At 38.9% G+C, this 27,844-nt stretch overlaps 1 protein-coding gene across 1 annotated transcript in view; it reads left to right on the plus strand.

Moving 5' to 3' along the window:
* The window catches only part of KCNQ5 (potassium voltage-gated channel subfamily Q member 5), a 269,055-nt gene that overhangs the window by 205,725 nt on the left and 35,486 nt on the right, over positions 1-27,844 (plus strand). The window contains exons 4-9 of the mRNA XM_057369068.1: positions 12,531-12,706; positions 13,143-13,268; positions 20,170-20,280; positions 22,181-22,276; positions 25,526-25,620; positions 27,150-27,176. Of these exons, the coding sequence (XP_057225051.1) occupies positions 12,531-12,706; positions 13,143-13,268; positions 20,170-20,280; positions 22,181-22,276; positions 25,526-25,620; positions 27,150-27,176 (631 nt within the window). The remainder of the gene's footprint in view (positions 1-12,530; positions 12,707-13,142; positions 13,269-20,169; positions 20,281-22,180; positions 22,277-25,525; positions 25,621-27,149; positions 27,177-27,844) is intronic.

Here is a 27,844-nt window from a genome sequence, read left to right on the forward strand (position 1 = left end):
GAAAAAGAAAAGGAAAGAATATTTGAGTGAGCTACAATGGTCACCTACTCCAATTACCTGACCAGTTCAAGGCTGACCAAAAGTCAGAGAATGTTGTTAAGGACACTRTCCAAAAGCTCTTAAACATTGACATTCAAGGGGCATTGACCTCCTCTCTGTTGAAGCCTGTTTGACCAGCTGCTCTGTAATAAATGCCTCCAAATTTCCACTCTCTAGAAACCTCTAGATTTTGTACTGTGGGACAACACCACCTCAATCATGATTACCTGTTTCAAGAACACTTTCACCAGTTCCTTTGCACAGATAACAGTTCCTTTTTCATTCACCCAGCAGCATGTGAGCCGGCAACATGCTGCTATTTTATATTTCCATCTMTTTGCTTCTTTTAGTTTATAATTAGCACTCTTGTAACTGGTGAATGTTGTGATTTTATTGCTCTCTTTGCTGAAGACAGTTTATTTCTGTTCAGGTCACCTCTGTGTGAGTGAGGTCTCAAGAAAAAGGGTTGGTGCAGTTGGCTGAAAACAGTAATTTCGTTTTGCTTGACTGTATTGTTGTGAAACATAGACATGGTAACATAGACATTTTCAGTTATTTCAGAGATAGTGGTTTTTTCTTCACAGGCTGCTTTCTGGTMCCTACTCAGCTTTCATTTGCTAACAGCCAATGCTGACAGTTTAAAACAGAATCTTTGCCCACTGTTACACTCGATATMATTAAATTGATTGCCAGGTGTCTTCATCAGCCTTGCCACTAGCTTATTAGTGATCACAAAGCTTGAAGAAATGCAGCTTCCCCAGATGTTTCCATTCTTTTACATCCCTTCAGAGAGCTGCATGTTGCCACCAGCATGGCTGAAGTGACTGATGGGCAAAGTAGTCCAGTGGGAGTTGCAGGAAATCTCTGTTTTTATAACCATGCCTCAAATGGTTACACTCCAACTGCTACATTAGAAAAAGTCTTGTGTACAAGAGAGAAAATAAAGATTTTTAATTCTTCCTTTTTGCACCTGCTGTATTAAATACACCAATTAGAAAGGATTTGACAATGTAACAATATTGTTACATTGTGKAACAGAGTTACAGTATTTATATCTCAAGTTTAATATGGCTAAGTACAAATATTTGCATATTTCTAGATGGCAAATTGGGCATGTTCTGCACATTTTAATTTCCTTTCCTCCCTAGCTCTTAAGCACCAGGCACCCATAGCTTCTTGTCTCCCATGAAAGAAAAATTATATTTTGTTTATCTTTAAGCCTGTGCTGATACAAAATTGAGCTTTGTTCTTTGGTGACAGTTGATGTTGCTGTCACTGACAGATCCAAGGAAGGTGACCATYGGATCTACTTTATGTCAAACTATGAAAGCTCCCAAATGGTGTGAAGGAACCCGCCCACTTTCACCCCTGTGTTGTGTAGTACTGGTGCCCCAGTGCATGTACGTGACCATCTGGGCAGCAGCCAAGGCAAAGGCAGAGCTCTTTCAGTCCTGAGGCTCCCCTCTGCCAGCCCAGTCTATTCATGTGACCCCCACGGTGGAGACTGTTTCATTTCAGATGAAAGTGTCACAAGGCGGACCGGAGAGGTTGCCACACAGAATGACATAATCTACTGTGTTTGYGATCTCATTTTGGGATTGCACCTATTGGGTTTGTAAGAGTGATACCAAAATATGGGGGTTTTCCTCTCTGAGAAGCACTGAACAGAGCTTCTATTTCTTTCTTCATATCTTCTGCACCTGGAAGTCTCAAGGGTGGCTGTGCAAGATGCCCCACGTTAGTGTTCTCCAAATTATATAAACMTTGCTGGCACAGTAGTCCCTCTAAGGCTGCTAACACACAAATTGCAGGTGGGATAGCAGCTGAGGGTAAAGAATAGTTGGAGATGTCTGGTTCTGTATGTAATCTGAATAAACTGTATTTACAGAAACAAAGGAGTCCCAGGAGGCACTCACCAATTGTGCAGACACCCAAAATAGCTGTGTAGGTTAGAAATGCAAGTTCTGCTTTTAGGCAGCTGGGAGAGGTTTTTGCCTCTGAAGGGCAGCTCAGAAAACTGAGTGTAGGAACTCTTTCAGCCAACACTGAAGGACCTATGTGCTGCCTTTAACATCTGGATAATTCAGCTAGACACTGGATACCTTCTTATCCCCACCACCCTGAATTTGAGAGCAGATTTTAATACTGTCTCTTCCCTCTCCACCTTTGTCTCTCCTCAGAGATGTGTTTTTCTCTCCCTGCTCATTTCAGCATCTTTACTTGTCAGCTTCCACCCATCCACTTTCACCTACACACCATGGATTTTTCTCTTCCTGKATTTTTCTGTTCTCACATCTTTTGGCCTTTCCACTCCTATGCTGTTGTATCACATTCACTTTATCCACAATCCAGGAATGTGTTAGATGGACACTTCCAGACCCCCTGCCTACCTGCCTAAGATCTTAGAGTATGATGAGAGTATGATACCATGAAAGTGCAGGCTTCTGGCTATAGATTCCCTCCTTTGGGGCTACAAGGATCCAGCACAGGCARAGCAATGCTTCCCTGTGGAGCTGGATCATGTACGAGTCCTGGTCGCTGCAGTTCCACTTGCTGACTAGTGCCAGTCACCCCTAGTGAAGGTTTTAATACCTGTAGCCCAAAATAGCCAATCACACATGGAGTAATCAGTGGCTGACTCACACAGGAATTTGGATCCCCTGAAAAATCTAATTCCAGCAATTCAGGGGAAGACATCCAAACTTGTCTTTAATATTCTCCAGTTATTCCTTTATGCCTCARAGCAATGAACTTCAAAAGTCAATTACATCTTGTATTTTTTTTATCAAATTTAAATTGTGTTTTGATCTCATTTTTACAAGGAAGGGTAAATAGGAGGCATCCAACAAGCCTTCTGATCTTCCACTAGTTTGCATACCTCAATCTGCCATCTCATATTTGTCTTCTGACTAACCACTGCTAAATTATTCAGCCCTTTCTCTGTACACAAGTCTTGCCATGCTGTAGCTATTTTGTTTTTTTTTCTTGCTGATAACTTCGTGGTTTTCTTACAGCCTGATCAAATGAGCCTCTTTACTCATAAGGGTTGTGTGTATGTCTGGAGATCCATTCTGTTGCCTTTCTCTCCAGAAATCTTCAGATGTTTTTCTCGCCACTGGAATAGCCTTTTTCACTAAGGTCTACTGTCATCTAGGAACATACAGGAACATATATCTAAGAACATTACAGCACATAGTGAAGTGACTAGCAAACCTTGTTTTCCAGGGCTTTCAAGGCACAAACCTGTTTCTGGACAGAATAGGTGTAGATTTATTGGAAGAATCTGCATGTTCCACTCAGTTTGTTTCTTTAGCTGAACAAAAATTGGGTTTGCAAACACTGGGTCAAATGTACAGTTTTAAAATGTTTCTATCAGCCAGTTCTAAAGCCAGATAAAACTCGTACTGAATAAACACTGGTTTATTCCTTCTGTCAGGTACATATTAATTAGGTTAAAGATCAGTTATTGGAAAAGGCTAATAAAGTATAAATCCATGAAAGGCTTGCAATTGAACTTAGCTTGTAGGAGGCCCTTAGATTTTTAAGATTTATTGAGCCAGCTGTTAATAACATAAGGGTGTTTGCTGAGGGTTTATTCAGCCATAGAAAGATTGTGTACTCAACAGGGCCATGAACTATAATTRCTAACAGTACAAAGACAGGTGAAATGTTCCCATTAATGTCATTCTTATCTGKACTAAATCAAATATGGCAACCATAGGTACAGCTTCAAAGTCAGTACTTGTTGAGCTACTGTGGTTCTCAGGCCATAGAGAAATATTTTGGCTGTCTACAACAAAAGCTAAAATAACATTATTTTGATGTATTTGCCATCATGGTCTAACAATAYGCTACTTTTACACAGGAACAGGGTATGCATACACTGACCTACTGCGTAGCACCAGTTGTTTCATTCTTGGGCATGGAATTAGGATTTCGTTATAAAACTTTTAAAAATGATGAAAGAAAAAATCTGACTCATCTTTGTCACTCCACAATTTTAAAAGGGAATATTTAATTTTCACATCTAAAAAATATCTAGTATTGCCTTATTAAAAATATTCCTTTTCTTTCTGTTTCAGAAATTGTTTGGAGTAACTTTTGTTGTATTTGATTAGCTTTTCTAATAAGTGTCTTTGTTTCCAGTTTTGTCTTTGCCAGAAAAGATGGCTTTACATATTGGAGAGCTGTTTTTCTAAGTAGATTGATTTCAGTTATATAAAAATAACATTTCTTCCAGAAAGAGGTTGTCTGTATTTCCAGGAGGTTACTTTCATTTCATAGTTTGCTTATTCAGATGATTCCAATATATTGCAAATAAACTATAAAGGGAAAGAAGGGYTTAAGGTGATTCATCTATTTCATTTCTTCACTGGGGTATTGCTTAGGTAATGATAAGAAAAATCCAAGTTTCTATACACAGATCAGTTTTAGTGGACTCCTTAAAATGGAAGGCAGTGACTAATGTAGCTATTTTCCATCGTTAGAAGAAAAAAAATTCAATAGAGAAGAAATATTGACCTCRGGATTTTTTTATTCCACTTCAGTGCCTAGAGAGTATTACATAATTTTGTAGAACTTCTTTCTCTTGTATGTGCCACTACCATACATTACTCCCTTTCCGTTTTTCAAGAGCAATAAAAGTGAATTTTCACACTCATCTGGGTTTATCTCCGTGAATTATCTTGATACACAAAATTGCCTCACTTTGCTACTTCTAAAAATACCATGTTGTTTTGCATCTTGCAAAAAGATTTGAAAAGGAAGCTAAATCACCAAATCGTTTTGTCTGAAATTACCATTAAGATGATTTCCATCCAGATGGTGTTGTTACACATTTGAAAACACAAAGACCTTTTGGCTGGAGTGACAACAACATCTGCAAAAATCAAACAGCATCATCCATCCCAAGAATTTCCTGAAGATATCCTGCCAATTACTTTCACTAGTAGGTGACGATTAATCATAACCTGTCTGGCATCTGRGCAGAGATCTAATCCCTGACCAGAATGAGAAGCTATATTCAGATAGAGCTGAAAGCAAACTTTGCCAGGACCTAAGATCCTGAGCATCATTRTTTTTAGAATATGCACAACTCAGGTTATCTCATATTGCTTTGGGGTTTTTCTSTTGTTGATGGTGGTGTTCAGGCCTCCTGTTAAATGGAGGCCCTACAGATATAAGACCTCTCAGCTTCTTGTGGGAGGTACAGAACTCAACTTCCTGCCTCTCTCAAATTACGCTGGAGATGTTCAGGTGATGCAATTCAGTGGTGCTGTTAAATTTCTTTTTGGAGGGAGGGTTATAGGCAGAAAATCATGCTTGAGCATATCATATAAGAATGAATTCAGGTGACCTGGAAAGGCTACATGTCTCCAGAGCAGTTTCTAAAAAGCCAGTTTGCAGATTTTGGCAATCTTGCACATACTGAATTTTACTTTGTTGATAAATAGTTTTGCTTCTTCCAATGAGATAATTTACAAAACATTATAACACACATCATCTTTCTAAATATGGTAATATAATTCATCTCTCTGTTCAGAGATGTAATTACAGGTAAAAATACTGAAAATTCTTGGTTTCTGGGATAAATACTTAAGCAAGGTCACTGGGAGTTCAGCCCATATTTGACCAAATTTTTCTGTCACAGTTATGTGAAATATCCCACYGATTTTATAGTAAGAGAACATTYACAGAGCAAAGGAGCTACCACCTGGTAAAAACATTATGAATGCTTCTTTTCAATATAACTGTTGCAGCATATTCTATTCATGTTTTTGATTCTTTGCTCTCCTGAACTKGTAGGGAGAAGTGGTTAATCCCCTTTTTCAAGATAAAAGCAGTTTTCCAGCCAGTTACAACAAAATGACCTTTTCTGTCCTATGACCTTTCTCAACAAGTGCTCGAGGAATAGTGATACAACTATTTTTCTCACTGAATACCCCTCTGTTAGGGTATTCAGAAACCCTAAACTCTATGAATGTCCTTCTTTTTCGTTTTTTTTTTTTTTAACTGACCCACAGAAGTATGATGTGCACTGATGCCCTATCTGTTACTAGGCTGTGCAAAAAGTCTGCTCTTCCAGTAGTCATGTTTGTGTAAACAGACCTTTTCTTTTAGGAATCTGAAAACAAATGACCTTATTTTTACATACTGATATATGGCCTAAATTCAGTGTCAGTCATCAGGCTTTATCTTAAACTATTTTAAATTGCCAATTTATATCAGTTTAGGATAAAGCCCACTGAATATAATTTTGTTATMATATTTCTGTAGTGTGATGTGCTCAAATACTGTGGTCTGGAATGTGTGTTGTGGTCACTTTGTGCTGATTAAAATTCAAAGTACATTTTTACATTGATTAGATGTTACCCTTTGGTCCTGGTCATCCAGCTGTAGAGATTATTGTGGGCAAATTGGAGAGAGTTCTCAGAATAGCAATAAACACAATAAAACTGCTGGAAGGACTGATATCCAATGAGATATTAGAAAAACTAAAATGCTGGTCATTCCTCCCTGCCACCATTAACACCTCTTAGTGACTCAGAATAGAAAGCTGTTAATCGTTTCTATGTAGTGGTTGTTGCAAATCTCAATTAAAGCCTATTTAAACTCCTCAGCAARTGAGAATAATTGCTCACTGTTCTGCTGTAGGCACACACCACCTGTGTCATGGAGAACAGACAGAGCTGATGTCAAAGCTGGCTCGTGCTCTTAGTGGAGCCCGGCATCTGTGTAACATCACAGAATCATAGTGCTGTGTTATTTTTCAAAAGTAACTTTGAAATCGAGAATAATGAACTGTCCTGAGAACTATTCATAAGAAATGACCACTATAAGCTGTGCCTTTTCTCTGGGTCATGGATAATAACTGTAGCTCAAAATTAGACCTTAGAAGGAACGCCTGAGGGTAGCTTAGATTTGGTCATACAATTGCCCAGTTAATTTCCTTTGTGAGTTAATACAGCTGCAGGCTAGATAAACCAGCCTCTTGAGATTTTCTGCTTATTTCTGCAGTTTTAGGGGCAGATATGCCCTACTCATATCCTATTTCATTGTCATTCTGTACTGCTCTGGAGCTAGTAATTGATAGCCATTGACACAGTAATTGATAGCCATTGAAGTTTCCTGCCTATTCTTAGCAAGAATTATGAACTCTGAGCWTTTTCTGTGAATTTATAGCAAACAYTATTTTGATGACCARGTGATGATCCAAAAATGATTAAATATTATTCATTTTTCTATTCAGATAAAATCAAAGAAAAAAAAACCACAAGATTAATTTAACCTATATTGTCTCAAACTGTCATTTGTGTTTAGAAGGAAAGGATGTTTCAACATATTAGCATTAAATGCAGGCAGCAAGCAAAACTCCTATTAACATATTCTTCCTTTGAAGAATCTGAAAAAGAGAAAGGTGATGCAGTTTGTGCTTTAGTTTGAGCAGTGCATGAGCTTTGAGCAGATGAGCGATTGTCATTGATTACATTTCCTAATAATCATAGAATCACACAATGGTTTGGGTTGAAAGGGACCACATCTAGTTCCAGCCCCCTGCTATGGGCAGGGACACMTTCCACTGGACCAGGTTGCTCAAAGCTCCATCCAGCCTTGCCTTGAACATATCTGTGAATGGAGCATCCATTCCCAAYCCKCTTTCAGTTTAAGGCCTTKTTCTGTCATTACATGCCCTTATAAGAAGTCATCCTGACATTCGTTCTGTAACTTTAGAGATTGTCCTCGTGGCACATCAAGGTATTGGGATGCTTTGCAATATCCAAGTATAGCTTTTGTGTTCCCCCTTTYATATAACTGGGTTCATTCCCACTATACCTATGAATGCAGCAAAATCTCACAACATCCAAGAAGTTCATACTAGGAAAGTTGAGTGAGAAAAGTCATGAAAAGTAAAACAATCTCTTGTGATGATTCATGATGTCTGCTTTTCTACCACTATTATTSTCTCAGTCACATTATTAATCTCCCAGTTCCCATTAGAAATGCTGATAGTTTAGAAATGCCAACCACACCTCCATTGATAACACAATCACTCTGGAGTTTCTGACTAAACTTGAGCAATTTAAGGCAGCCCTACACTGGCTTTCCTCTTTCAGGTGGGGAAATTGCGCTGGCATAACATGCATGAGTTATTTAAGTTTCAGGTAGCTGCATTATTGGCCTTCACTTACTTATCTTTACTTACATATTACTGTTTTAGGTACAACATATGAGTGTAATCTTACACACATGAGTTCTAGGCTCATCTTTCTTTAAATTTGTCATTAAGAGACCCTGTGGTCAAATAAAAAAGATTTGTCAGTTATTAAGCACAAAACTTTCATGTAATCTTGGGGGTTTCTTGAGTGGTGCTAGGTGAAATGTCTGAAGTGAAAGAATTAATTGTCTGAAATTTAATTTGAAATTAGGTGTTTAAAAGTTAACATTGCAGAAGCTGCTGAGAGAATTTGAAATCTCAGAGTAGAGGTAATGAGGGAGGATGTTAACTGAAAAGATAAAAATCTGAGACAWATTTGTAAAGAGTGAATAGAATCATCATCATGGTTTAACATAAGAGAAGCTTAACATTTTGGAAGATCATACATTAGATATTAGCTTGGGGAAAAAAACAAAGGGGTAAATGTACATCAGAAACCTCTGTCTTTTGATCAGTCATCATAGAGAATTTTGGAATTACACTGCCCATTRCTCAGTCTCACATCTGAATCTTTCCTGGTGCTTTATACAAAGATACAGAGTGAAAATTGAGACCCCATTAAATTAATTGAAATGTTGCTATTTAATTCTACCTATTTCCCTACTTTTGCCACTAAAGGAAAGAGGAAAATAGTAATAGAAATTTGGGAAAGCCTTCTTAAAATACAGAAATACCACGGAGACTTTAGCTACATTTACATGGACTRTGAAAGGAAGTTCAGAATAATATTTTGCTCTCTTGGTTTAAAAGAGGGCAAAWGCCACCTGAAGCATATTGTGTATTAGTATGACACAGAGAAAAACCATAGTATACTTAACTTTTCATTTTTTCCAGGGTATGTTTGGATAAGAAAAGCGAGTTTAACATACTCAGAAGTGACTTTCAACCATTGCAAACTCTTCTTAGGACTCTGATTCCAAGAAGTGTTTAGTTTGATTTATCTTACACCTGTTCCTAACAAGTTAAACTACACTGAAATAATGTGCCTGCCTGCCTTTCCTGCCTTCTAGGAAAACACAGCCAGGGCAGGCTGCCTCAGGCAATGGACACATTCTTTCCTTCCCTATTTCCAGCCTGAGAAGTTAGGGATGGAGTTTTGGTGGAGGCTGCAGGTGTGAAGAGTTGAAGATGAGAGAACAAAGTGTGAAGAAAAACACCCCCAGCCTAGGAAGATTCTCTTCCCTTCAGCTGTTTTTCGAACAGGTTCCAGTGCATTTTCTGCTGCCCTTTTTCCACAGCCTTTCCTCCCATTAGGGAGAACCTCATCCCTGCCCTCCAGATAGAAGGGCATACACAAGTAAACAACTCCTTTGCACCAATGACTATGCTGCTCTGGGYTTCTTCATCTCTCGTGATCAGAGAGGACGAGAGACCCTCGGTGAGGCAGAGGGCTCCCAGCAGGGCAGGGCAGAGGCTGTGCTCTGCTGGCAAKACTGAATTAATTTGAATTTTTTGCAGTGGGGGGCCTTCATAAAACTCTGTGTTATAAAGAAAATCATCAGAGGTCTGGAATAAATAGGAATAAGGGCAGGAACAAGTCACTGAATTTTTTAAAACATTGTCCTGTTGGAAAGGGTTGAAGGTAACCAAACCTCCAGCAAGCTTCTAATAATTTCTGAACCAAATGCATAATTCATAATATTTGGGTGACCTCATTCTTTTTTTAAGTTCTAAGAATGATTTTCAGGAGCACACACTGCTTTTCTAATGATCTCTGACTTGCTGCTGGCCAGTCACCACTAGATAAAAATGGCTGTTCCATTGCTRCGCTGCTCGGAGCCGCATGGGACAAGTCAGGATCACCCTGCCATCATGTTAGTCACCAGGGACACTTCTTCTTCAGCACAGTCTGTATTGCTCAAGGCATTCCAGCACGCTCCATGTTAGCCTTGGTTCCAGATAAACACAACTAAATATAGAAAAAAGTTTGCTTTAGGTGGGTACATGTGTGCTAAGAGTCTGTGCTCACAGCATAGTCAATCAAGATCTAGGGCTTAGTTCAGCAGAGTGCAGAGAGGTGTCTRTCCCCTGTCACACGATATTCCCTGCTCCCCAGTGACTCCTGAAGAGTGCAGCTTTCCCAGGTCCAGGAGCATAACTGCCAGATCTCAGGGATATCTCGGATACTTTAAGGCATCTCGAATGGCACTGGACAAATAAATTTGGGCAGCTGAATTAAGCCTTTCTTGTGCCAAGCCCAGAGTGTGAGGCAGCTGAGCAGCCAGCAGGAGCCTTCCTGAGGATTAGCTGCACCTCTCTCAGTTGACATGATTACCTTGTGCTGCTTGGGGAGTTTAGACACCTGCTTCACAAGTAGACAGCTAAATTTAAATATCTTCACGTGGAGCTCAGTCCAATTCCATCTATTTTTCTGATCTTCATTGCTATTTGTGATGTCTTTAACTTCTCCCAGTCAGTTTTCCTGTTTCTGAATTCTCACCCAGCCCACCTGCATCTGGTTGTTGTGAGTTTGAGATGTATACTGTGCAGAGACACCCCAGGACCACCCAGACCACCCCTTGTCCATTTCTGGCACTTCTTGATTTCTGAACTTGTTGGATTTACATCAAGAAGCAAATCCAGCATTTTTGGTTGCCAATTATGTGGTAGCCACCCATGATCAACGTATGTAGTGGCCAGAAACATTTTAAAACATCAGCATAAGACAGGCAGAAGGTCAGCCTAGGCCAACACAGGATGTCAAACACTGACACCAGCCAATGCTGAACAGTCAGGGAGGATTGCTCAAGCAGGGCAAACACACAGTGATGTTTCTCCACAGGAGCTTCTCAGCCCCCAAAAGCCTGCTGCTTGAAAACATCCTTGAACCAGAAGTGGTATTGGTTATTTTGGTATTAATTAGCCCAGGATTAAATCTTCTCCCATAARATCATCCAGCTGGCTTTAAASCTATGTAGACTTCTTGTGGAAACCRTGTGACAATGGTTTCCACAATTTAGAAGGACAATCCTTAAACCACAGGTACAGATTGTCTGTACCCCTKGAATTGTAGTAAGAGGACAAAGCTATCCATAGGTGAGTTTGCAGGCAAGRAAGGGTATTTGGTGCTCAGCTGCCTTTGGTGGCTGAGCAGAATAAACAAAGGGTGTTTCCTGCTGTACTGTGATAGACTAAAGAAAAAGCTCCCTGCATGTAGGCACAGTCAGCTTTTGTCACTGCTTGTYTGTGGAGGTGGAAGGCTTCACTTTCTGTGTCATTCTTGTAGGAGCTATGCTTGGAACAAGAGCTGTTTCTACCCAACACAAAAGATGTAAAACTCATATCAACAAGAACTTGCTTTCAATTCTTCACCGACAAATATGGGTTCCGATTAATCTTGCATAGAAACATACAAACACCATGAAATCCTAAAACTGAAATCAGGTATTTCTTACAAGGGCCCTTTAAGCTTTTGAAGTTTGCCAGGAAATTAATCATGAGGTGAGCAAGAACAGAGYTTGTTCTGTGCCTTTCTGCTCCGTGCCTAACAGTGTGTCCGCTCCAATCATTGTAGAAGAACATTGTGCCCTTCTCACAGCGCCCGTATGCCATCACTGCTGCTTCTCCTCCTCTCCCCTTAAATGCTGTTCTGGCTCTAGGGACAGCTGGCTGATTAGTTCATGCACACCAAAGTCTCTCTCACAGTTTGAATCTGTGACCTGAAGRAATAGATCCTAACACTTGCTTGAGCTTCAATTAACTCTCCAGGCTTCCAGCTAAAAGAATGCCTCTRACTACCCAGTGCTGTATTTCCTGCCTTCCAGGAAATGGTACATCAGGGCAGTTGTGTCCAGAAACTCATTCTTCAACCACACAGTGTCTGTTCTCATAGGAACTTAGTACTGTGCTTGTAAGTCTTACTGTATTGGACTCTCACCTCTGGGCCTGCCCTATTCTTTTCTTACCTTAGTTTTCTTTTTTGYCTTTGCACACAAAGGTTGCTATTGAAAGATACATAAAGGGGGAAAGTTCTAATCCTTTTACAAATTGATTTGTACAATTCGCTACATCAGGTTTTACAGCTGCTACATGAGGTTCCTTCAACATTGCTCCTTTTAKCTATATGCTTTGAAAATTGCTACCCTCACTTTTCACCCTGGAGGCACTCGAGGTAGTTTTTGACACCAGCTCTGATCTGGCATCCCTTACCTCAAACGGGAATCTCTGTGCTTTGGATYCCCACCCACTATTTTGTCCTTCTCATTCAGCTCATGTAGATGTATGTTCTGTTTGTTGGTACTTGGACTTAACACTTTCTGTAATGTATTTCTTTCAGACATCATTGTTCTCATCGCTTCAATAGCAGTTGTTTCTGCAAAAACTCAAGGTAACATTTTTGCAACATCAGCACTGAGAAGTCTTCGTTTCCTACAGATCCTTCGTATGGTGCGCATGGACCGAAGAGGAGGCACTTGGAAATTATTAGGTTCTGTAGTTTATGCACATAGCAAGGTGTGTAATCCTAGATGATAATTTTGTCTGGTTGATATCTTCCCTTGATGTGGTTCATAAATATGTGAAATAAATATTTATCTGTTTGGGGCAGAATACCCAAAATTTTCTGAAGAAATATTAGTTGTAATGTGAACTAACACAGATACACCAGACCATGTTTATTGCTCAGAGTTTTAGGATATCTTGAAAATRTTGTCCTCAATATTTGTGCAGTTGTAATTTGTTATATACTGGAGAAGTTGCTGAAGCMTCAAACTATAGAAATAGATCCTGTCAACTTTCAGAGAAAATGTGCATCCATAGGGAAGCACTTGACTCATAACTGCACAAATGCCAAAAAACGTATCTGCAGATATTTTCATTATGTGTTCCTTGAAATGTCATTCTATTCAGTCCTTAAAATGGGAATTGATCTCTCTTCTCTTCTATCTAGGAATTAATCACAGCCTGGTACATAGGATTTTTAGTACTCATCTTTTCATCTTTCCTGGTTTATCTGGTGGAAAAAGATGCAAATACCGAATTCTCCACATATGCAGATGCTCTCTGGTGGGGCACAGTAAGTATACAAAAATAACATGGACTCTTTAACCAGTATGCTAAAGTGCTCTGAATTTCACCTACTGAGGATTTTGACTTAGTGTGATGTTCAGTGAATTGTTTTCACTGACTAAAAAATGGTCTGAGAAGCTTCCTCCTTCAGCTTTTCATTTGCACATCAACAGATTATTTCAGTCCATCCTGCAGAGCARTTGTTTATGATTTTCTGCTGCAAACCAGACCACTAAAACTTCAAGAGAAGAAAGCATTGTACTTTTTAAGCCACAGCCTTCAGTAATATAGTTTGTAATGTGGCCCCAAAAAGAGCTGTTTTGGTACAAGCCAGAGGGCTGTAAGAAGCAGTGCAGGAAAATGAGCTAGTGTCAGGAAAGAAAGAGGGAAAAAGATCTTACATCAGCCTTGGCAGGAGAGTGTCATCAGTGTCCTTAAAAAGATGTTGTTTCTCTTTCCTCTGTACCTTGAGCAAAAAGAGCAAGAATAAATATGTCCATCCTGTTCAGCAGTGTTGTTTTTTGCAGGTATAAAAGCCCTGATTTACTTGAGATTATGGTTAACTATCAAATCAATTGTTTTCACTTGGTAGAAATCTGTGAGATCTGAGTACATGCCTGACTGCTTTTCTGAAGGAGATTACATGCATGTGGTTAAATAAACTAGGCTTTCAATGAACAACAAAAGGCTAGGTTTGAATTTTTGATTTCTTTTAATGGCATAATAGATAGGATTTTTTGCTTTAAAATGCCCTGTAGTGATCCAAACTCCTACACTGTGTGAGAGTTGCTTAGGCAGCTTAAGAAATCTGCCCTAACAAAGCCTAAGGCAGTTACTGTCAGGCAGCATAAAACCGCTTTTCTTTTCCTTCTGATGCAACAGAACACACACAGTGGGCTCTGACARTGTCTAGGTAGTGAAATCATACCTGGGAGATCATTAATGCTGACAATAACATAGAYCACTCATTAGTTTTCTTGGAATAAGTGTGAGACCTGGCCAGCCTCTGCCATCTTTCCTCATCAGAGGGATGCAAAAATGAAACTTTCTCACCTGAGACCTTTTGCTGACAGGGTTTCATCTAGATTTAGTAGCATCTACAGGCTCAGAGCATGCACACATGGACTGTGCAAAAGCCCTTTCCAAAATGTCTTAAACAATTGGAAAGTATTCGTAAGAAGTTTGAAGAAGTATGAAGAAGTCTGCATTTTTAGCTAAGGTCAAGGTCACTCACTAGTAGAAGGGGTAGTCAGTGCATTTGAAATTTGTTTATCAATTTGTTGCATGTCTTCCCTAGAGACTATATTTCTGTGTTATCAGTGCAGAAAATTGGGAGCTTGGAAAAGCCATACCTAGTAAGCATACCTTGTGAAATACATTTTCCTGAAACTTGTTGCTTTAGAGCATCAATTCAGACCAGTGATAAAATACACATTTTATCCTGYAGTACAARCACATGTAAAATTCAYATTGGCTGAAGTCATGAGAGAAGGTTTKCCCTTCAGTTACATCACTGTAGTTGATTTTGTTTCCCATTTCTTCAAGAGCAGAGTTCTGGGTTTGCCTTAAAGCTTYCTAACCTTCCTATATTGAACAACTGTGAAGTGTCTGGCACTGGATAGTGGCGTCCTTGCTGTTGGGTACCCTGGCTCTGGCACTCTGAAAACACCTTTGCCCCTTTGTGGTTGGCAGTGGGGATGTGGTCCTGCAAGAGAGCCTCCTGTGGCAGTGCATGTTTTTGGGAATGAATGTTTTCAGCCTCTCAGTTGTCCAGGAAACAGCCTCTACCTCTCCTGAAGGTCTTAGTACTGCATAGCAGGGAGTTTGGACTGAGCAGAGGATTGCACCCCTCTGCCAGCTGGAACAGGGAAGCAAATGCACATGGAATGAGAAAGTCCCAGCAAACTCAGACCTGCTCTCTGGCATCTGACTGAGGCTCGTGTTAGATCCAGATCCTTCTCCCTGAGCAGCTCTAGCAGCAGGAACAAGACCTTTATTTTARAATTTGCTTCTCCACTACCTGCTGACTGCTATTTTTTAAGGAAAAACCCTGCTAGGAAATAATCATTGTATAAAATGGTGCTTAAAATATTTTGTACACTATGAAGTTGAAGTGTATGACTCAGAGGTTATATAAGTAGTGCAACTGAGAAAATCAGGAATCTTGTCTTGACTTCAACAGGAAAAACAAAAAATTTTATTAAAAAACCTGAAMACAATATATATTGTATATTTCTATATTTTTTCTTCTTTCCCCAGTGTATGACCTGAATATATTTAAGTTTTTAATGTACATAAGCAAGTGCACAAAGTTACTGGAAATCAGTGTTCYCCCTTACCTGTTATCTTTGCCATTTTAATAATAGTATTTTTTTTTACAATATGTAAAACAGTATGTGGGAAATGCATAATGTGCTTCTTAGTCATGGTTGTTTTTACTGCCAGAGTAACCCACATGCAGATTTTTGAAAAGGACAGATTGTATGGCATTCTAAGGGAAATCAATGCTTAGTCTCGTTGGTTTGTTTATTTGCAAAAGTTGTTCTGACTTAATCCACAGCTTAGCTACCAAATCCTGGACTGAATTCTGTCATGGCAGAGGTACAAGAAAGAAAAGGCTACATCGAAATCAGGCACAAATAGTCACCCTAAATTTCAAGTTYTTAGTGGCACTTATGCCTCTCCTAACAGGATCAGCACTAGCATGCTGCAATTAACTCATTCATTAATTCAGATTATTTGAGGGCAATACACTTCTATGGTTATTTCACTCAATTTCTGAAGCCCTTATTTTTATACAGAAATGAAAGGCAGGATATGGCATCCAAATTTACGTATGAATACTCCAATGCATTTGCAATTTCATGCTGCTCTGTGCAACCTGCTATTGAAACATCATGTCAATATTACTAATGTGTATATTCTTATGGTTGGGGTCCCCACAATATTGCCTAACACAGCAGCACACAATGGTGAGTGTTACATGAAGAGCTCAAGTTCAAAATTTGCTTAGGTAGAGAAGATAAATTCATTTAAMAGAAGAAAATAACCAAACTATATGGGAACAAAAGGTCAATTAAATAACATCAGTATTTCAAAACAAAACCATGTATGGTTTTCTGAGAAATAGTAGTGTTAGCTAGAACTGTGTATGCTTGTAGTGACATTTAGTTTGCACATTAATKAGCTTTAGCTGAAAATGTAATGCAGCTGAAGTTTCTTATCCCTCTTACACATTTGACAGAATTTCTCCCAGTAAGTTATTATTTTCTAGTAGTATCCAATAGTTACAGTTAGATACAGAATAGTTCTGGCACTCCACGGTGCTCTGTTAGTGAACAAAACATATTACAATCAATTATATTGTCACAATTACTAGCTCAAATGAGTTATTATTGATGAATTTTTTCCCATTTAATGTAATGATAGCATGAGCAAACTATATTTTTTTTTTCAGTTAAGTGATGTCAAGTAAGGATTGGAAAGGTAAGGGCAAGTACTGCTAGGAGAACATGACATCACAAAGAAATATTAGGGTGGGGAATGGCCTCCTGGGTCTTATCTCATCTAATGGAAGTCATCTGCSTTATATCATCACATTCATTTTTATATTACCTCATGTATATTACATATTTATTAGCTCCAGCAGTGAGATAGCAGAATTTCTATCATCGTTGTGAGTTTTGACCSTGGCCAGGTAACACTGCCTACTTTGGCTGGTCTATCCAGACCCCTCATTTATAGAATGAACCAAAATTGGGTGGTTTGTACCTGGTGTAAAACACAGGACTGACCTAGCACATTTAGCCATGCGTGAGTGTGATTCAGCTGCTTAAACACAGGCATAGAGTACAATCTCTCTCTGTTGGAGAGTCTGCTGCCTCTCCCGTGGGTGGTCCCTGTTATGATGCCTTAGTACATCTCTGGTGGTACCAGACTTTTTTTTTTTTCAGACTAGCCCAAATCCTACATCTTAGGATAGATGAGTTACCTTTGAATTTTGGGTCTCTCTTACCTACCTGTGGGATCTARCCATCCCTCAAAATGCTAGCTGTAACTTCCGTCGGCTTCTCACATTATTATCAGTGATGTCTGGACATTTCTTATGTWGTCATGTTTTCAYATCCAGTAGTTTTCCACAYGCTGCTCAGTTAATTTAAAYTYAGGATTATGCCAGTCAGGGCCTGGCSAATGGTTTAGTCATTCACTAGCAGCRTTTACAAAGATGGAGCGGATTATTCCCAAACTTGACTCTGAAGTTGTCCAGAAAAATGTTTCGTTAGTTGTGTGGTGAGAGTAGTATAAAATGAAGATCAAACCCCTTTGCTCAGTGTTGAGTAAGACAGTACAGTGCTGACACCTWTACACCCCTGTAAAGACCATCCTGAGATAAAACAGCTCAAAGTGAGCAAGAAGCCGCTGATACTCTTAATCACAGACTGATACCATTAAGTCCCTAGTACCTAGAAGACTTGGGGGAAAGGCTTTAATAGGGACTTATTTTCTTTGGAGAAATTCCAGAGACACAGCCTGTGGGAGTGCTCCTGGTTTTGTATTGCTCTCAGATGTCAGGTCCCAAAGGTTTGAGTTTATCTCTGGCTTCTTTGGAATACAGTTTGCTGGCCATATCATTAATATGCAGATGACACTTGGTTCTGTTTCCCTCTCATCAGCCCAACAGGAGATATCTCAGTACTTTCCAGCGACTGGCAGAGATAGGGAGATGGATGGAAGCCAAGAAAGTGGGCTCGTTCCAGAGCTCCAAACTGCTTTGCAATGACTGGCCTGGAAACAAATTTTGAGGAACTTTTATTCAGGGATTCATTTGTTCAAGTGTTTCATTCCTCTCGGGCTCTTAATAGCATCAAACTGTTCTGCAGTTGCCCTCTGATGTGAAGAGCTGTGATTATCTTCTTCAACAAACAAACCAAGCCCTTCTGCTATGGCTGCACCAGCTCATCTCTGCCAGAAAAGAGAGAATTGCATTCTCATGATCTGCCAGAAAAGAGAGAATTGCATTCTCATGATCTTTCCTCCTTGTTACTCTATCTCAGTCTCTCACTGCCTTGTGCAGACTCTGGAGGTTGTTAGGCACGTCTGTGAGCTGACACGACTCACCAAACCACGCAGAAATGCAGATCATTTTTTATCCCTTCCTGGGTGGCATTGGCTTGGCAGAGTCCAGAAAAAGTCCAGATGAGATGGGGCAGGGAAGTGAGGAAGAGCAAGGAAGAGTGAGAAGAGTGAGACCTGATAGGCCTGCAAGGTGGTTTGTCTGTGATCAGGCTAGTGTTACAAAACTTGAGACTTGCTAACCACTTGAAATTTCAGCTGCAGACTGAATTCATCTCTCTCTCTTAGTCTCTATGGCCTTCTCAGGGTAAATTACACTCGCAGCTTGTTCCCAACAATGGGAGCAATTAAAAGCACTGTTTACTATCTACAGAGTCCTAAATAGTTGAAATCTAATTACTTCCAAAAGACTTTCCTTCTTTTGTCCCGTGGTGACCCTGACATTAAATAGAATTGTTTTGGCCGTCTTGCCTAGGAATGAACTTTGAGGAAGCTGGAAGCAAAATAATGTCTCTAGAAGGCAATTTCCTGAAGAATCTGTTGCTGCCAGAATATTTGCTAAGCCTGAACTTGCCCACATTTGGTACACGATGTAAAATAATTCTCCATGCACATGTTCTCCCTAATAACAGGCCCCGGAGTGCTTGGCACCCAGCCTGCTGTTGTCTATCTTTGTCCTTCCACATCGTGTGTCGTTGCCTGAGCACGCGCCCCGCAGCCTCCCAGCCGGCCCTCGGGAACCCTCTGCTCTGCCCACAGCTCCTCCAGCTGCCCACACCAGTGTGGCTCTGAGCTCTGTGAGGGCACAGACTCTCGGTGAGACACAGCTCTTTGCCAGCCCAGTCCCCAGCTCTGCGATGGGTGCGTTTCCCAAGCCATGAGCAGCCTGGAGGGCAGTTCCATGGCTCAGGGAAAGCCCTCAGCCACACACACCAGTAAAGGCTCAATCTTCTGCAGGATGTGCTCAGTGAGCCCCAATGACGCACCATTAGCTCAGTGGCCAGGTTGCTCATGGCCAGTGGTCAGTGAGCCCTCCCAGCTGCACTGAAACCTGCCTGCCCTTTCTCTCTGACCTGTGTATGGATAGGTCTGAGCTAACATAGTCCTACAGCCCGAGGTACCTCTGCATCTGCTGCTGCCTGGTAACCTTTGGACTTGGATATCAGGAGTGACATGGGTGTATCTGAGCCCATCAGGAGCAAGGGGAAGGGATCTGAAACTTCTTAAAGTTCCTTCCAGCTTTTGATTAGTTTTGATTCKTTTTTTTGTGTTTCAGAAGATAATTCACTTCAAGTTGTATTGATTGTATTGGGTTTGTAGAAAATGCACCTGCTTCTTGCAATTCCTTCTATTTTATATCATCTGCAAGCATCATCTTCCCTGCTCTGTTTTTCTCTGTGTAATTTATATTTGTGTAGTTATGCCAATACATATAGTTATATTTTCCCGTAGAAAAGAGGTGAAATATCTTCACATCCGTGGAAAATAATACTTCTTTTCCTGCCCAACTTACATGATTTCCCATCACTTGCTTTGAATTTGAGATCAAGATAATACTTCATTTTTTTTTAAACTTACTGCTTATTTAGGTATTTTTCTCTTCTTTTATTATTTTTCAGTTTTGTGTAGTAATAAATTTAATATATAGTAATAAAAGTAATACATTTTCAGAGAAAAGTGTCAATGTTAATATATTTATGTTTGTGTTTTTAGTAACAGCTATGTATTTCATATGTCTTGGATTAATTAGTGGATGCTGCTTCATRAAATGTAAGTAATCTGCAACTAATCTGTCAGTGACTTCTGGTAAACCACATTCATTCATTTCTTTTTAGATCACATTGACAACCATTGGCTACGGAGACAAAACTCCTCTTACTTGGCTTGGAAGGTTGCTTTCTGCGGGATTTGCTCTACTTGGCATTTCTTTCTTTGCACTACCTGCTGTGAGTATGCCTATAAAACTCATAAAAAATAATAGAAACTCCTGTAGCTTTGGTCACTGTTTTGATACAAAAAGCTGAAGGAAGCTGTCTGCATGAAGAACAACTGTKTAAGGCTTTTTGCTCTGCAACAACACCAACGAATTGCTGTCCAAAATCCAAAGAAAATGTTTGGTGTCACTGCTTTAGTTTTGGGAAGTTTATCTGGCATGAACAAAACGGGGAAATAACCTAAATTAGGTTACTTACTATTGTGTAAAGYTGACAATCCTTCCTTTTGTTATGAATTGTGACTTATATAGTACTGCTTTTCTTTCAAATTTTTCAAAACATGACAAAAATAAAAGCAAATTATATGTTTTTCTAACTTAGATTATAGTGAAAATAAATTAGGTACTTCTAATAACTTGTCTTGTATGGCCATGTTCAAGCTACCAACAGAGAGTAGTAGAAGGCCTTAAATCAACTAAAAGTTAATATTGTTGAATTTTAAAACATGCAGCTGTCATTTTCTGTGAATAATTGCAAATAAACATTACATTTATTTTTGTTGTTTTTATCGATGCTCAAGAGACTAATGGAACTGGGAATTGTCTAATGATTAAAGTATAGTGTAGCTTCAGAAATAACTTTTCATTTTTGTGAGTAAATCTCCTTTCTTTTTTAAATTAGTTTTGAATAAGCATGAAACAAGGAGTGGCATTTGTATTTCTTGCATTGTCTCCAGTGCARTGTCATTTGATAATTTAATACTCATATACGTTATCTATAGATCACAATAAAACATGGTTGTTATAATGTTTTTTTTTTCAACCATATAGATAAACCAAGACTAAAAGTCAGCATTTGTCAACAGCATTAAATCATCTGGTGCACTGCATTTATTTCTTACTAGCTACAAAGAGTATTTCAGTATCTTTGACATGCTAYAATGCATTATAATTATAACCCATTACCTGTTTGTGAATCTTTGMCATTTATTGACATCTACTGTAATTAATTCCTTTTGTCACCTAGTCACCACTAAAAAGAAAGCTAGTCTTAGCAGCACTACAATGAAAAGATGAATAACCTTATATATTAGAGATGCCACAACTTTTGTTCCTCATGTCATACCTATGTACAGATACTAGTTTTCCTCATAAATACTTCTGTGCTGAATCTGTCTGTAAAACAAGAGGTATGTGGGAAACTTTTGYACTGCTAATAATCTTTTATCCTCACTAATAATCAAGTGGAAATATTCTTCTTTATAATGCAGACATGTCCAGCAGAAGTATTAGACTCCTTGCAAGTCAAGGAGGAAAACATTCTCCATCTTTGGATCTATTCAGAGTCAAATTTATCTTACTCAAAAGCGAAAAGGCTAAAAGAGGAGAGGTTTCATAGTCAGCTTTTTCATAGCCTCTAGAAGCAACAGTGGGTGTTATTTAATGGGAAAGATCAAGAAGAAATGGTCTTAATCTGTTAAGAAAAGCATTTTCTGACTTTTCTAAAATCAAGAGTTATAATAAGTACTGCAGACATRGACTTTGAGGTCCAGATATATCTGGCATATCTGCCAGCTGGTCATTTCCTCATTCTTGACTGAAATTCCTCTGCACATCCCTGATTGATTTTATAAATATGTRTCTGTATCTATCTCTATGGCCTTTGTAGGTGCAGGAACACAGTGTAGAACAAACCCAGGCATTGGGTGGGGAGGGTGGTCATTGATGTTACATAAGGAATCTCCTTCTTCACCAGGAAAGGGGCACTGCTTCTGTGCCTTATACTCTCATACACCAGCCATAAATATGTCATCTGAAGCAACCACATGGTGCAACATCTTCRCAAAATCTTTGTAATTGATGATGTWTATTCATTGRAAGTCTACCTACACATTRATAAYATGATATTGCAGGGCATCCTTGGCTCAGGATTTGCATTGAAAGTGCAGGAACAACATCGTCAGAAACAYTTTGAGAAAAGAAGAAATCCAGCTGCGAGTCTAATTCAGGTAAACACAAAATCACCAAAAAGATAATAGCAGGTGATTTAAAGTACATGTTGGAACAAATTATTTCCATTAGGAAAGTTTTGTGGAATTAATATTTAACAGATTGGTTAGTTTCATGAAATAATGGTGTTCAGTGACTGCTATGTGTTTTCATAATTCTGTATAGAATCACAGATTCATCTAGGTTGGAAAAGACCTTTAAGATCRTCAAACCTGTATATAGCATTTCTGTGTGTAGTTTTTGATTCTTCTGTCCACGTTAAAGAAACCAAGGCAAGAATGTCAAATGCATGCCTGCAGTTAAAAAATTATTTGGAAAAAGAGAATTGATCCCTAGACAACCCAACTGACAGCARAGCCCTCTTGCCTATATTAAGCTACTTTTCATCTACTACAGCATTTAGAGTGTTTCAGTGAGTGATATACTTGGTGAAGATGAAAATTGTCCTGCCCAGAGAACTGCTTTCACTATTAGTCAATTCAAAAGCTGGAAATAYAGGAACTAATGATTTCAAAATATCTGAAATTGTCTGGATTTTTTCTGACATGATGGTGCAAATCAACAAAAAGTGGCATGCTTTGTTTTAGGCAGCTGTTTTCCATAGGCTTTTTCCTTAACTTTCAGTCCTAGTTAAAACTGAGACAATCTTCTAAAGAATCTTTTGCACAAAGCTTTACTCTACTCAATACACTGAAAAAAAAAAAAAAGGAAAAAAAAAAAAAAGCGGAAATAATCTTCTAGAGTTCTAGTTTATTTTCCTGGATGCCAAGTGTTCTTGTGTCTGTCATTTATGCTGGTTTTATTTTTTAAATAACAAATCCAAATAAAGAAGCTGAGCAAGAATATGCTAGAGTTCCATGTTAAGTACAGAKAGATGTCAGACTGTCTTTGAAGCATTCTTAAAGTTAATAAATACTTTCCATTATTATTGCTCAATTATTATCAAATCCTAAATATTTCAGATTTAACATCTGTTAGAATAATTAACAAAAATTATTCTGCTCCTTTTGTGTCTACTTTAGAAGGACTTTTTGGCATATCTTCTAACACATWTATTCTAGTCTACTTCTTCCAAGTTTGTTTTCCAGAGGAAACACATAATAGAGTTAGGATTTAGATGTTGCTCTTATTATTATTTTGACAGTTCAACCAAAATATTTGTAAGACAGCATGCTTAAATCGATTAAAAGTGGCTAGCTGCCTGATTTCAAAGAGTGACTCTCAGTGKGCAAAATCAATGTGAAAGGAAGACATTTGTTGTGGGATCTCAYGATGAAGGCTGTTCAGCATTTATATGTTCATTTACAGGTTCAAGGCTTTCAGTGATTCAGAAATTAATATCAAATTGCTGGTAGAGATATTTTCTGAAGTCACAAGGCCTTGCAGAATAGGAAATATGAGCGCAGGCACACAGGAATAAAACCAAGGACAATCTGGATGGCTTTTAGGGTGAAAGGATTACTGCCAAATGTTTTAATACAACAAATACGAAACTTGATCTAGAAACTGAATCCCAATTATTACGAGATGTCTCTATCCCCGTATTAGTGAATCAGGAGAGGATTTGATGAAGCATGAGGAATACAGAGGAGAAAGAGTGGGAAAGAAGGGTCAAGATTATCATACAAGTTCCCAGTATGTTACTTCTCCTGGTTTTATTAAAGTCCTTAGATACAGAACCATAAACATAACARGAAGACTGATACTACCACTGTGTATGATGATGATCATACTAATATGTTATGTGTCAACTCAGCATCTACAGTTTGTGAGACKGGAATATTGGAAAAAGCAAATAAAACATTGGAAAGAAGTGGGTCAAGAACTGGAGAAAATATCATGTTCATAAAACCAGGATATGTCTAAATTGCGTAACATTGGCTACTGTAACAGTGCTCAGTTTTTTTTTTAATTGTCTCTAGCTTATCAGCAGAATATATATTTTCTAACCAGTTACCAGTATGTCCTAACTCATTCATTGCCACATATAGACTGTGTGCTACAGCCTCTGCCTGACCTGAAGATAGCTGTAGAAAATGGAAATGTTCTGTATGGCCATACTTCCTTTTCTTATAAGCTAATTTCTTTAGGTTATAAGAAATACTCAYTGTGAGGACTATTTGAACACAAAAGCCCAGAGAGGAAGTCTTGGAACCTACCAAACTATTTAATGTAGCAGACAGAAACATAACAAGTAACTCAGGCTATAAGCCAAAAACAAAGAATTTSAAATTAAAAATAATGCAGAAATCTTTGACAATGTGAATGAGCAATCAATGAAGCCATTTTCAACATGAGTAACAGGTTCTCCATCTGTTGATGAAGAYTGGATGGGTTTCTGGGAGATAYRCRGTGGGAAAACACAGGGTATTAGATTCCRTACAAGAATACCTAGATGACATTTAATGGTTGACAGTATACAGGAAGCACAGATGCTCRGCTAGTACAAATTAATATAGTTATCCTGACATCAGGGAGCACATCCCAGCTTGTAGAATCAAGGCTCATCTTACTATCTRCATGAATCAGTTATGAATCTAAACAACGGATACATTTTCAGTGCTACCTTTCGGTCACTCACCTTTGAAATTATTAATTTTATGTTTTTAAACATTTTGCAGTATTTCAAACCACAGAGAATACTTCTCTTCTAAATGCTTTTTGTCTGGTTTTCACCATGATTTGCAGAATGTGTTATGACACTTACTTTACCTAAGACTGCAAGTTTATGTGGGTGTCCCCTGTGGACTTGTCACAAATAAATCACTGCAATGCTTTTCTGAGCACCTTTATGTGCTGAATATCTTCTGGTGCATTCATGGAGCCAGTAATTCTTATCTTACCACATGAGGTGCATTGGGATTCACAAGTTTCGGTAGGTTTGTACTGGTATTTCCTGAATCAGCCTAACCAAGCACATCCTGGTCTGAGCAAAATCCCCTCACTCCATAGTCAGTGTGGTGGCGTTGTATCTTCATTTTCTTGGTTCCTTTGTGCTTTTCTATTGTTTCCCCATACCAGGCTTCCTGGCGGTTTTATTCTACCGACGCCAGCCGAACAAACGTGGCAGCCACCTGGCGATATTATGAAAGTATTCTTCCTCCCCTCAGGCATGTATCAGTGCTATGAATGATAAGAGAAAGACATGACTTGTATTGGTTACTAATCTGCTTTTCAATTTTTTGTTTCATCCCCTGCTCCCTCTTGCCTTGTTTTTTTCTTTTTTTTACCATATATCCTGCACGTAGTGTGTATGGCGTAGTTATGCTGCTGATGAGAAATCGGTTTCCATTGCTACCTGGAAGCCTCATTTGAAGGCCTTGCATACCTGCAGCCCTACAAAGTAGGTACAAATATGGCAGCTGGTGCTGTTCTTGATGTCTGTTCAAGCTTATAGAGAATTAGTATTTGTCTGTTTCGTCTTGGTTTGTTGTCTTAAGTCCTATACAGTCTTCTCATTAMAAATTTCAACTAACAAATAAGATCAATATCATGTAGGAGCTTAGGAACAAACACAAATCATTGCTATTTATCTAAGAAATGCACAGGCATTAGRAACATTTTCCCAACAACCCACTCATGCATCACAGTTAATGATTCACCCCTTCCAAATTATCCTTAAGGAGGAAAATACTAAGCTTAATGCAGAGCTTGTTCCTTGGTTCAATGATATGTTTATGCCTGTGCTTCTGTATAAGGCTATAGCTGCTGATCTACCTTTCCAAAGGAAGAGTGCCTTGTGGTATTTTCCAGGAGAATGCACTGGGGAATCTGCTCCTTTTTGTCATAACCTCTGATATATTCAATACTTCCTTAGGACAAAATATATACTGTCATACATACAGTGGAAGATGACTCAAAATACCTCAAATATACCTCAAAATTCCTCAAAATACAGGAAATATTTGATACCCTAGTTTGGGTGAGAATTCACAGAGCACTGGCAGCCCAAGACTGTTCAATAATTCAGTAAAAAGTTTAGCAGAAGGCAGCAAGCTGATTCAATAAGGGCACAGATCAGGAAGTAAAAGACCCTTGATAAAGATCAAAAAGGAGAGCGCTAAGAGCCTTATGGGGAAGCTCTGATAAGCATCTTAACTGTTGTTAATTGCAGACAGTGCAAGAGAATTAGTGGTTTCTCTCAAAGCTGGGTGATGAACATCCACATGACAGTAAAAAGGTAATTGTGTGCCAAAAAGCTCAGCCAAAAAGAAGTTTGGCTGGGTATCCAAAACTGATCTTTGAATTTCAAAGAGTTGACAAGAACAGAGCCGTAAGTAATTCATTACCATAACTGTAATTCCAATCTGCTCCAAACTAAAAGGAGCTTTTAGATTAAAAGTTATATGTAGTATTGATATTTTACATATACAAACAGGTTGAAAGCAACATTGGTACAAATGGATGRATATAAAATTACAGAAATAATGAACCTTTATCCCACATACAATATTCTAAAATGTGACTGTCCCTCAAAACTGCATCTACTTCTTATTTTAAATGAGCATATTGCTGTGCTATCCTAAAACTAAACCTTTTTATTTACCAGAAATTACTTTATCTAATAAGAACCTACTGTTATATATGTGTCAGCAATGCATTTTGCCTAAGTGCTTTGCCAACTCAGTCTGCAGTGGTATGTACTAAGCATGTTATGCATGTGTTAAAACAACTGAAAAGTTTCTTTTCCAGAAGCATTGTAGTTTCAAGTCTTGCTTGAATGTCTTTGTGGTTGCAATGTAATGTGTATGTTGTATACCAATTAACATATCCATTTACATTTATCATGTATATAACATCATCTGTAACTAAGTAACGTGATTACTATCTGCATAACAAGTATGTTTTTCCCTCCCACTCCCTGACCTGAAGAAAAGAACAAGGGGAATCTTCCAGCAGGTTTGTAGTTTCTTTTATTTCTTTTATCTGTGAAATTGCTGTTTCCTAGCGGCTTTTAGATGTCTCAAGTTCTGTACAGTAGGTTCAATGAACTRCATCTGTTAAGAGATAATAATCACGAATTGAACTTTTTTTAAACTCATATGCTGCTGAAATTTGTTTCTTTGTCCCAGTTTTTCTATGGAAAAAATAGGCAATTTTTTACACATTTAACRTGCTTAGCTTTGAGGGGCTCAGTTTGAACAGTGGCAGAGCACCAGTGAACCAGCCTCCCCAGACCCAGCTCCTGGGCACGYACACGGCCACAGCTTCTGATATAAAATAGATGCAGGAGCTGCAGTGGAAGTTACAGACATAGTTTAATTTGGTGCTGTGAAGAAGCCCACCAGCCCTCCWTTGCAAGGGAAGGACCCTCCAGTGGAGCTGGTGAGATGTCACTGTTGCCCTGCAGGAGCATCCTCAAGGTTTCCTCAGTGTCATGTTTCCATGTTTTCTATTCTGTCATCCCCTCCTAAGGAGCATTTTGGGACAGAGCAGGTGGGGGCAAAGCAGCAGTGCAGTGCAGTGCCTCAGCTCCTCCTGGCTGCACAGCTTGCRCTCCCTCACAGCCTCTGCCTCCCAAGCAGAGGAGCAGAGTGGTACCTCTCCTGAAAAAAGCCCCAGTGCTG

The sequence above is a fragment of the Malurus melanocephalus genome, unplaced genomic scaffold (assembly GCF_030028575.1).
Source record: "Malurus melanocephalus ecotype Western Australia unplaced genomic scaffold, MMel_1.1 scaffold_4, whole genome shotgun sequence".
Classification (NCBI taxonomy): domain Eukaryota; kingdom Metazoa; phylum Chordata; class Aves; order Passeriformes; family Maluridae; genus Malurus; species Malurus melanocephalus.